Below are 11,231 nucleotides of genomic sequence, written 5' to 3'. Positions count from 1 at the left end.
CCCCCAAATGCCTGGGAAATAGCCTTCTCCCCTCAAAACCATGAAGATGGGCCCTAAGAGAAGAGAGCAGGAGTTACCAGTAGGGCTCCTGAGCCAAGGATTTATTGTTGCTTTGGGCAGGGAGGCAGCCCCCAAAGCCTTCCACAAACAGTCCCCACCCTCAGGGACTCAATTCAGTGGAGGTTGCAGCTCAAGCAAGAGAGACTGCACTTGGAAGGGAGAAAAGGTGAGTTTCAGACGGGTGTCCCTAAGGAGCAGGTGGCCAGCAGGGTCTCGTCGCTCCAGGAGGTCGCAGCTGCAAGAAAGGAGGGGCCATGAGGACCCTGCACGAGAGTAGGGCTCCCACCCTGCCCCCACCCCCTATCCCACTCACAGGACAGCCTCCTGAACTGGCAGTGATGTGTACAGCCAGCAGTCCACATGGCTGCCATGGGCCTCGTACAGCCTGAGCACTAGTGTGCGGCCCTGGGGACTGGTCTCAGCCTGCTGAGGGAAGTGGGCAGTGGGCAGGCCAAAGGTGGACCCAGCTGAGACCCACTCAGCCCCACCACACCCCATCCCACACCCCTTGCCTGCTTGACGGTCTCCAGCACCACCGCCGGGGAGGACACACTGAAGGCACTCCAGGCAGCTGTGGGCACCCGGCCTGGGACAGGCAGCGCCAACAGTGGGAAATTGAGGCTGTAGGCTGCTTGGATAACTCCAGCATCCTGGAAGGAGCCTGGGCACAGGCCAGAACGGTGCCAGTGGTACAAAAGGGGGTATGGGCATGGGGCTGCTATTTTCCCCACTGACTGTTGGAAAAACCAAGGTTTGGAGGAGAGCAGAGAAGGGGCAAGGTAGCACTCACCCTTGTGCGGCATCAATGCATACGTGAACTCGTGGCGCCCCAAGTCAGCAGTTGTGTCAGGGGCTTTAGGTGCCCGCAAGCTGCAGAGGAGGGAATTAGCCGGGCTGGAATTCTGGCCCAGGAAGACCCCCACCTCCATGCCAGCCCTAGGCCTGGCAGCACACCACTCACAGCGAGAGGCTGAGGACGCTGCCCCGAACCGATGCACCGTACTTGCAGTCATTGAGCAGGGCCAGCCCAAAGCCATGCTCCGACAGGTCCATCCAGCGGTGGGCCCACACCTAGAGAGCACATCCCAGACCCACCTGGTGGCCCTGCCTTCTCCTTTTACTCCCATCACTAAAGAGGCAAGCTCTGGGACCCCAGGATTGAATTCCAGCTCTCATAATAGGAGGCCGTGGACACCACCCAAACTGTCTATTCCTCAGTTCCTCATCTGTGAAATGGGGAGAATAGTACTTAGCCCACCAAATGGGCATGAGTATCAAACTAAACATAAAGCATTTAGCACAATGCCTGGCACACATTAGGAACCAGCAAATATTGCTTGTCCTCGCCCCAATTCTAAACAAATAGCCTCTCCCCAGAGAAAATCCAAACCCCCCACCTCACCCACATCAGACCTCAAATCTAGCCCAGTCCCAAGAGGTGTTGTAGTGGGTGGGCCGCTGCAGGTGCCCGAACTGAACCTCATAGGTGGCCTGGGGGTTCCGTACACGGGCAGGGAACTCCACCTTCAGGAACTTGTGGGCTTCGTGCCAGTGCACCTGGGGTGGGAGTAAAAGGTGAGGGGAGGGAGAGACACACAGAGGCCTGGGGTGGGCCCCTCCTTGCTAGCCACACCTAGGAAAGACAGCCACCACCCTACCCCCTGCTACCTCGGTGTGGAAGCGGACATAGGGGCAGCCGACATCCAGTACAACCTCCTGGCTGAGACGACTGTTGGGGCTGATCTGCAGTAGGAACCAGGCACTGCCCCGCAAGCCACCCTCAGTGCCCACTGCCAGGGTCCCTGCCTGGCCCAGCACTGGTTTCCTGGTGAGAAGAGGTGGGAGGCTCTGAGTGACCCAGGGCCAGCTGATGGAGGGGCCCAATAGGCCTGTATGCCCACCCCCACCTGACATCCTGCCCATCCATACCGTGTCTCCAGGTGGTAATCCATGACGTCCCAGGCATCCCAGTACAGGGGGACATCATCAAACAGCACAAACTGGTTCCCCACAGTGCCCTCAGCAATAGCCTCCCTGGAAGGAGATAGGGATTGGTGCTTTACAACATGACCTTGGTCTCTCCAGATGCTCAAAGTGGGGTGGGGGCAGGGTGAGTAGGCCCAGGGGAAAAGGACCTCCCCAGCCCAGCCTGCCCTGCTCCATGAGTGGGTCCCAACCCAGAGCCCCTGGTGGGCTGCTGCAGGGAATGCTCTGGCCAGGGGACAGAGGGAAAGGTCTGGGATCCACCTGCCAGACCCTGGGAGAAGGCAGTGAGGGGCTGGCACCTGCCAGACGCCACCAGCACCAGGGATGTCAGGCGGCCAGTCGGGTCCAGCCTCACCCGGATGATACCGTTGTCCAGAGTCACAGAACCATCAGTCTTGGCAGAAGGGGGCCTTGAAACTGAGCTGGCAGGGGCTTCCCACAACCAACAGCATCCCACCCCAGCCCTGCCTCACCACTTGCTCCAGTCTGGGGAGCTCAGAACCCCCATGTTGTTAAGCCCCTTCCCAGCCCTGCCCATCTGGACATGCCAGCACTCACCTCTTGCACAACAAACACAGGCTGCTGGGGCAGCAGGGGCTGCAGTGAGGTGGGGGCAGGAGCAGGAGTATAACCCATGCTAGGCACTGTCACCAAGGCTGGGGATAAGGCCTGGGCATCAGTGCAGCCTCCCTGAACTTCCAGGAGCCTCGTTCCAGGATGGGGGGATACTAGTACTGCTACTCTCCAGCCTGGGAAACCCCAGGGCAGAGATCCTTAGGGGAGTGTCCCTGACTCTTGGTCTGGCCTCCTGCTGCACTAGCAACCCTTCTCCCAGCTCATACCTAGGCTGTGGGTCCCGCCAGGCCTGGGCATGGCCAACACTTCAGTGCGCTTCCAAGGCAGGGTATTGACAATGAGGAGGCCCTCAGGACCTGGCTCCCCAGCACACAGGGCTGCAGTCGCAGCACTGAGCAGTGTGTTGCCACGGGTACGAATGTCTGAGGAGAAACTGGATGGTCATGAGTGGGCAATGAATCTAGGATGACCCACTGTGTCCCAGAGGTGACACTCTGGGCTCAGCCTGGGGTACTGGGAGAGCAGCCCGGATGTTCTCAGCCTAACCTTCGTAGTGGCACATGGCTTCCTCTGCCACCAGCTGAATGCAGCTTCCAGTCACCACATCATGGAACTGGTTCAGGAGCAGGAGCCTGCAGGGGCCATGGGCAGGGATGGGGAAAGCCAGGAGGGTGGGAAGAATGAAGGCTAGGAAGGGCAGTCACAGAGGTGTCTTGGGTGAAGTCAAGTGGGTGACGGGGCAGAGCCAGGCTGACCTCCAGAGGTCCTGCAGCTGGGCTGCCGGGTATAGAAACTGGGTACTGCGGACCAGGGCCAGGCTGCTGAGCAGCTCCACGTCGTGCAGGATGCGCTCACACTCCCGGTTCCCCTTCTTGATCTGAGCCCAAATCAGCGAGGAGGGTGAGTCTAAAGTCTGCTCGAGTATCCCAGAACACCTTCCAAAGCCCTCCCTGGCGCAGAACCCCTGATGGCCCCCCAGAGCCTCCTGGATGAAGTCTCTTGTGGGCAACATGTCCCAAATACCTCCCTCCCTCAGCACAAGCCTCCTCCAGGCTCCTGACCCACCCACCTCTTGCTCTTCTCTAAGCTCCTCCTTAAAAGAACAAGCCTCCTCCCCCAGATATGGGTGGGGTCTGTCCTGTTCCCTTCACTCACCCTCTACAGATCAAGGACTCACTCTCCCTGCTCAGCAGAGTGACTAGTTCCTGACCTGGGAGTGTGTAGTGTAGGTGCCATTATGCAGCTCCAGGAAGAGCTCCCCGACCCATGTGCACAGCTGCCCAGAGTCACTCTCCAGCGCTGAGAACAATCTCTCCGGAGAAGACAGCTGCACCCTGAGGGAGACTGCAAGTCTGGGTCTCCCAGCCTTGGGGGGGTCACATGCCTCACCCTTCATCCACACCAGAGCGGACAAGAGATCCAGCCCCCAAAGAAAGAAGCAACCCCCAGAATCCTGTCTACACAAAGCCAGCTCTGGAAACCCCAGGAGAGTTCTCTCTCTGGTGAGTTTAAGCCCCTTCCCCCTCTCAGCTTTTTTCCCACGTCACCACCAAGGTAGAAGCTGAGGGGAGCCCATGGACCAGGATTGGAGCAGGACAAGCCCAGTGGTGGGCTGGGCCAAATGTTTGAGCAGAAAGAAGGGATCAAAGTTAAGGGCTAAGTGATCAGCTCAGTGAGGGTGCCGGTGGGCCAGGCCTGACCTGGGCAGCCCATCTGTATTGTATATCCGCTTCAAGCGGTCCACCATGGTCTGGGTGGGGCCACCACCTCCATCCCCAAAGCCGAAGAGGAAAGCACTGTGGTTCGTCCGCCCTTTGTCCCGGTTTTTGGCCACAGTCTTTAGCACCTGACAGGCAGGGTAGGTCAGCATGGTTCAGTGTAGGACAGGACACCCAGCCCTCTCCAGCCTACCTCCCTGCCCCCACCTTGGCCACCAGGTACCCTCTCACCTCTTCCACACTGCCCTCCATCCCATATGAGTCACCAGGTGGGAAGTGGGCCAGCACACGGGAGCCATCCAGCCCTTCCCAGAAAAAGGTATGGTGCTATGGGCAGGCAGACACAAGAGGCTAGTGTCAGGGCTGAGGCAGAGCTGGGCCTTCCAGACCTGCCCTGCCCCTTGTGTGACTGTGGAGGAGGCATGCCCTCTATCTGGATGGGGATTGGGTGATCTGTCCAGACTCCTGAATAAGCCTTCGGAGAGATGAATGGACCAGGTGGGACCCAGGCCCACTCTAAAGTGACCAACTGGACTGGGGTCTGCTCACCGGAAAGGAGTTCACCAAGTTCCAGCTCAGTTTTTGGGTCAGAAAGCGCCTGATACCACAGCTGTGCATGATCTGGGGAAGCTGTGCCGAGTAGCCAAATGTGTCTGGCAGCCAAAACTGTGGGAAAAGAGCCTCTGAGGCACGTGAACCAGGGTTTTTGGCAGAGCAGCCCTAGCCTCAGCCCCTCATCTCTCCGGGTCAAGCTCTAGCACCATTCTCCTGAAGGAATAGCAGCTCCCAGCCTACCTCCGAGCACATCTTCCCAAACTCCTGCAGGAAGAAGTTCTGGCCCTGCAGGAACTGCCTCACCATGGCCTCTCCACTGGGAAGGTTCCCATCCTGGCAGTGAGAGAAGAGGGAGTCAGCCAGGGTCAGCACCAGATAGGGAAGAGGCAGGAACTCAGGCCGACCCCACCTCTTAGGAGAAGCCATGGCTCTGACCCAGAGGTTATGACTAGCAGCCAGGAAGTGTCTATCTCCTAGCTTCAGACCCGACCATCTATCTGCTAAAGGGGAGCTTCTGGGCTGGGTCATACAGACAGCCTTTCACAGTACTTGAGACCCTCCTCCTCATTGGAGTCCCAGGCCTTGGAATTCCAAGGACTAATAAGCGCTGCAACAGAGGGGTTGTGAAGAGCCTGCAGAAAGCCCAGGAGGGAAGCTCATGACTGTATGGCCCTAGGCTGAGAGTGTGCAGACTACACTTACCATCTCCACCCAGGTGCCCCCCACGGGCACAAACTGCCCACGGCAGGCGAACTCCTGAAGCCGGGCATACAAGCCAGGGTAGTGGTTTTTTACCCACTCGAGCTGCTGCGCCTGTGAGGCAGATGGGGCAGGAGTTGCGCTGGGAGTGACAAGGACTACACCCAGGGCCAAGTATCTGGGGAGCAGTGGGCAGCTGAGGGTGGGGAAGAGCCCTGCCCCTCAAGTTGGGGAGGCCGTCAGAACATCACTCTTGGACCTACTGGGCTTCTAGTGTCCCTACATGGCTGTCCCTCTGACCTGGGAGCAGGCAAAGATGAACTCAGGGTTCCGCTCCATGAGCTGCACGGCTGTAACCCAGCTCCGGGCACATTTCCGCACAGTTTCTTTAAAGGGCCAAAGCCAGGCTAGATGGGGAGGGTGGGAAAGAGGGTGGAGGGAGAGCAGTAAGGTCCCCAGCTCCACACAGATCTCCAGCACCCTGTCCCCCAGCACCCTGCCCAGGCCCACCCTGGGTCTCTAGGGTCTTCCTAGCTCTCTTCCCATCCCAGGCCCCTTTCCCTGCAAAGCCCTATGGTATCCCTCCTGAGCTACCACTTCCAATCAGTCATGCTAGGTGGCAGTAGGAGGGGGTGGGACAGGGAGGCCACCAGGGAAATCAGGTCAGTTTTACAGGTCAGGAAATTGAGGCCCCTGGCCCTGGAATAGCCTCACTCTTCAGGTTTAGACAACCTCAAAGAGGATCCTATAAGCAGCAGCAAAAGTTAACCCTTTCCCTACCACACAATGATGTAGGGCACAGCTCCCCAAGATGGACCCTTGCCTGGTCAACTGTCCTAAATGAAGCACTACTGCCTCTCCTTGCTTACCAGCCCAGAGCCCTCACCCTCTGGGTGAGGCATAGCAGAGACAGCCCTTGTTCTGTGGTCTAGAAACTTTAGCTGCATCAGAATCAACACCTTGGGGAGCTTGTTAAAAAATGTGGATTTCCTATAAGCCTCACAGATACTGCAAATTTTTCAGGTTCAGAACTGAACCCTTGACCCTACCCAGAAAAACCTCCCCTGTGCTTGAGCACCCATCTCTATTTACTTCCATATTACTCCTCTCTTACAACTTGGACACCCTATCAAGTTCTTACTCATTCTCATTAAGCTCACAGTCACCTCCTCCCCAAAGCCTCTCTTGAATTCCCTCAACCCAGCTAGGTTAAGTGTCTCTTCTGGGCTCTCCAGCCCTCAATATTTCCCTCCATCATGGTCCCAGCTGTATCTATCAATTTTGTGATCAGTCTCTATAATCCTACCCTCCAGTATCTAGCATGGGGCATTAGATTTTATTGAAAGAATAAATGAAGCTACACCTACCAAAGCCCACAGTCTAGTCCCTTTATAAATGGAGACTACTGAGGCCCAAGAGGGGCAAGAACTTGCTGAGGATTACAGTGCTTCCAGGACAATGCCAGGGCTTCAAGGTCACTCCTGCCTACCCCCCAGCCAAACCAGCCAGCTGCCTCCCTACCTGTATCAATGTGGCAATGCCCCATGGCATGGATGGTATGTTGACTTTCACCTCCACGTTGGCCAAAGAACCTGGAGGCCAGATCCTGGGCCATCAGGAAGGTTTCAGGCTGAGTCGGGTCATAAACATTCATGATCTGGTTGGCTGTGTACAGGGCCTGGAAGCTGCGCTGGTTGTCTTCCCCAAGGCCCTGCAGCAGGATTCTCTCTCTTAATCCCTGTCTGAAGCAAACGAAGTCCCCAGCCCTAGGCCCTGGCTAATCTCCCAAGGGTTCTCAGTAGAGCTCTTCCCTACCTCTAACTCTTTGCCCCTGTTGTTCCCCCGGCTCAGCATTGTTTCCCTTCTCCCCTTTACATAGAGAAATCCTATCAACTCTTGGGCAGGCAGAAACACTTTCCCTATTCTGCATTTCCAGAGTCCCAACTATCTGATCCAAGAAACAACCTGCCTAGAGTTCCAGAGTGACCAGGTAGGGTGGGGATGTCGAGTACCTTGGCTATGCCCAGCAGCAGTTCTAGATCCACCAGGAGCTTGTGAACATCCCGGTGGAACAAGGCCAGCTCAGCCCGGCTCACCTGGAACATCTTCTCTGGGTCTGGGGCTGCGATCATGGTGCCCTTCCCGGCCCCCAGGAGCCCATTGCAGGCAACTTCTACATAGAGGGTCAGGCTACAAACACGGGGAGGCCGAGGGACTGGCAGAGGCCTCAGGGGGCTTGGGGAGGCATCCAGATGACCCCTCCCCATTTACCTCTGGGATCCCACAGTATGTCAAGTTCATGTACAAGAGGGTCACAGTAGAAGCACCACCCTGAACCCATATGGTGATGAGAAGAGCTCTATTATGGTTATCGAGAACAAACAGCTCAGTCTGGAACCAGGTGATGCTGCTATTTAGCCTTTTGTTCACAAAACTGTCTTTACACAGCACTGCCTTGGTCTCAGAACCATCTTTGCATATTAAAAACATGTTTGGATCTCCTAGAGCAAAGAACCATCAGCCACAGGCTGTTCTTTGTAGCAGCATATTGGGCTGCAGTGCTATTCTATTCAGTCTTCAGAGACCAAATATGACTTTCTTGGGGAAGTCCTTCCTGACCCTCCTTCCACCCTTCTAAGTCTGGAACAGAGTTTTCACATTGTGCTCCCAGGATTTTCTCTTAGAGCCCTCATCAGTTTTATAATTGTATACGTATGTATGAGTCCCTTTGCTGTATAGGACTACATCACTCACCATCATAATCCCAGTGTCTGGAAGCATCAGATACACAGTATTCAATAAATATTATAAAATCGTAATGTCTAAGAAAGGGTTTTTAATGGTGTCATATTATAATATAGAATGAAAAAATTCAGTGTACAAATATCAAGGAAATATAACCTTAACTAGTAAAAACTACATCTGGAAGAATTTCTGAGATGACTGCTGAGATGTGACTAACGGTCATCTCCAGGTGGTGAAATAATGGGAGATACTTTCTTCTTTGTACTTTTCTGTATTTACCACAAGAAGGCAAATATTTTTATGGCCAAAAGAAAAAATAATCTTGCTTTTAAAAAATAAACAGATCTGAGGATGGTTGTGTTGGAAGTGGACGTGTTTCCAAGATCATTCTGGGCCTCAGTTCCCACTAATGGGTCCTCCCTCGCTGGTGTCCTCCCCTCCACAGCCTTGGTCAACCAGCATGCAGGGACTCACTCACCTCCGGGGGTCTCCTTCCCCCAGCCTCTCAGTCAGGATATAGCTGGTCTTCTTCCCCTCTTTGGTCAAACCCTGGTGGGAGTGGAGTAAAAGAGACAGGGCCTGAGGTTTTTGGACAGTTCAAGTCAAGTATAAGCTGAGGGAATCCAAGACCCTCCACTCAGTCTCCAGCTTTGGCTTCTCTCTCCCAGACAAGGCCAAGATTGATAAATCAGGGACCCCTGGTAGCAGGCGCCCCAACCCCCATGGCAGCCAGCACCATGACCACCAAATGGCACCAGCAGAAAAGCCCATGGTCTTATGGGAAAGGTCTTGGGCAGGTGTTAAGAGGCCTGGGTTAGGCTTCTGGTGGCATCTGTACCCCTGAGTAAATGTCTGAAGGGAAATTCTATAAAGTCAGGGACAGGTTTATTTCATTCCCTGCTATATCTATCCCCAGTGCTTAGCATAGGGCCTAGCCCAGAAAAGGCATTCAGGAGACATCTGCTGAGCCAATGGAGGGAGAAAGGGCTTTGCCATACAGGTAGGACAACAGTCCTACCCTGAGACTGAAAGTACAATTGGAATGGAAGCTGTGCAGGCTGAACAAGTGAACTAACCTCTATACATCTCAGCTTCTTGATCTGTAAACGGTTATAAAGACCAACCACATAGGATTATAAAGATATTGTTAGATGCATAAACAAGACACTTAATAGTGGTTATATCTGGGGATTGGGATAGGGTAATGGGGAGATGTTTGAAAGTTCCCCCCCATATTATATATTACACATAATAAAAAATTAGTTTACTAAGAACTAAAAATAGAGATGCGGTCTGCAAAGCCATTAGCCTGGCACTTAGCAGAGGATTAATAAATGGATCTGCTGTACTTATTATTACTGTACTTGATTAGTAACCATATTCAGCCCAGAATGAGGTGGGCTGCCAGTAGCAGGGTGCATTTAGCACTAATTATGTTGCAACCCAAAAGCCATCTATTTACCTTACCCTGTATGAGGGACCCAAGCAGCAATCTTCCCAGTCCTGAAATCCTGATACCACCGTGTAGGCAGAGCCACCCAGCTATGGGTTCTCCAGAGACCAGAGCTGAAATGTGACCATTCCTGTCCCTAGGGTAAGGCTCCTTACCTGAACAGGTTCCCCATCACGCCAAACCAGGCCCTCTCCATCACTTTCCCAGCGAAGGTGAACTTCCTGACCCACCCATGCTTCTGGGATTGTCAGCTCCACACGGAACCAGCAGGTCCACCATCTGCAAAACAATCACTTAGATGGGCTTCAGAGTGGAAGCCTTTGTTTTTGAAATAGTACTTCCTTGGCTTAACAATCAGTAGGGGCTTGAGGCTTTCTCTAGGCATTACAAGGTATTCAGATTTGATGAACAAGGAGCAAGGTGTGCATCAAGGTGAGGGAAAGAGGCAGAGGAGTCCGGGGTCTGTGATCCCTCACTGAATGCCTTTCCTCAGGGGCGTCCAAGGACTGGGATAAAGGGGAAAATGAACTCTTCCATGAAGTCTGAAGGGACAATGGAGGAGTGGCCCTTAGAAATGAGCTAGCCAGCTGAGGCGCCTTCTCTTAGGCCTGTTGGCCCCACCCTGCCTCTGGGCGTTACCCACGTGGGCCCGAAGCTGTCTCCGATCTGAGCAGGGCGGAAGTCCTTCTGAACTGCCTCCTGGTAGGGAAGCCTCTTAGGCGTCAGGAAACTGGAGAGCGAGGCCACCGGGCAGCTGTCCCCGAAGAGCCTGGGCAGGAGGGGTCGGTAGGTGCTCACTCAAAGCCAGATTTCTGCCCGTGGGCATGTCGGAAGGTGGAATGCAGGGTCTCTTGATTAACCGCAGAGTGGGCTGTCCCTACAGCACAGCCTCCCGCTCCCACTCCCCTCTCCCGGCCTGCGCCCAGTCCGCGGAGGGAGGGCACTTTATGCCTCAGTCTGGGCGGCCACAGCTTGGTTTTACCCACAGAAAGGAAGGCTGGGGCGCGCAGGCGAGGCTGGCCAGCGCCTTGAGAGGGGCCACACCTGCCATGGAGGTTACAGTCGTGGGCAGAGTAGAGTGGCAACACGAATTTCTCCACCCGCTCCAGCGTAGTGCGCCAGTGCTTCAGGACCGGTGCTGGTGCCGCCGCCGCCGCCATTGCCACGCGCCCAGTACTCTTCCCAGAAGATGCCGGGTGCTGCGGGCGTGGCCCAGAAGCAAAGGTTCCGGCATAGGACAGCCGGCTTGCAGCCACACGGGCCTTTTTTCTTACAACACCAGGGCTCTCTGAAGCCCCGCAGCTCTGAACTTTGAGGCGGGCACCGAGAGAAGTGCTTCCGGGGTTCTCCTCTACCTTATTTGGACTGGTGGGCCACTCGGCAAATCCCTAAATAAAATGGGAAGTTTGACGCTCAGATTCTCCGAAAGCTCCCAGACA

The 11,231-nt window shown here is 54.9% G+C and overlaps 1 protein-coding gene across 5 annotated transcripts; it reads right to left on the bottom strand.

Annotated features, from left to right (window-relative positions):
- Positions 1–73: 73 nt before the first annotated feature.
- MAN2C1 (mannosidase alpha class 2C member 1) lies at positions 74–10,989 on the bottom strand. 5 transcript variants are annotated; one of them, XM_016210562.2, is made up of 26 exons: positions 10,837–10,987; positions 10,436–10,561; positions 9,948–10,071; positions 8,818–8,888; positions 7,607–7,784; positions 7,116–7,305; positions 5,895–6,001; positions 5,598–5,708; positions 5,136–5,228; positions 4,890–5,006; positions 4,572–4,667; positions 4,323–4,468; positions 3,833–3,956; positions 3,378–3,499; positions 3,169–3,254; positions 2,889–3,044; positions 2,605–2,702; positions 2,346–2,440; positions 1,990–2,094; positions 1,729–1,885; positions 1,474–1,617; positions 1,022–1,131; positions 851–930; positions 573–721; positions 374–483; positions 74–295 (listed from the first exon to the last, which is right to left on the bottom strand). In XM_016210562.2, exons 1-26 carry the CDS (start codon positions 10,950–10,952, stop codon positions 169–171), a joined length of 3,138 nt encoding a protein of 1,045 aa, XP_016066048.2. In that variant the 5' UTR covers positions 10,953–10,987; the 3' UTR covers positions 74–168. The 5 variants fall into 5 exon arrangements, with proteins under 5 accessions (XP_016066048.2, XP_016066044.2, XP_016066045.2 ...); XM_016210558.2 differs by having other exon boundaries at positions 374–486; positions 573–930; positions 10,837–10,989; XM_016210559.2 differs by having other exon boundaries at positions 573–930; positions 10,837–10,989.
- Between the last annotated feature and the right edge of the window lie 242 nt (positions 10,990–11,231).

The sequence above is a fragment of the Miniopterus natalensis genome, chromosome 1 (genome assembly GCF_054644295.1).
Source record: "Miniopterus natalensis isolate mMinNat1 chromosome 1, mMinNat1.hap1, whole genome shotgun sequence".
Classification (NCBI taxonomy): Eukaryota; Metazoa; Chordata; class Mammalia; order Chiroptera; family Miniopteridae; genus Miniopterus; species Miniopterus natalensis.
The sequence above is the reverse complement of the archived record's forward strand: the minus strand, read 5'-3'. Positions and strand labels throughout refer to the sequence as shown.

Coding starts and splice junctions, on each gene's coding strand:
- MAN2C1 (XM_016210558.2), bottom strand. CDS start 10,952: ATGGCGGCGGCGGCGGCACCAGCACCGGTCCTGAAGCACTGGCGCACT. Junction 7,785..8,817: donor GGGGAAGGAGACCCCCGGAG/GTGAGTGAGTCC, acceptor CCGTGTTTGTAG/CCTGACCCTCTATGTAGAAG. Junction 3,255..3,377: donor CAGCTGCAGGACCTCTGGAG/GTCAGCCTGGCT, acceptor TGGCCCCTGCAG/GCTCCTGCTCCTGAACCAGT.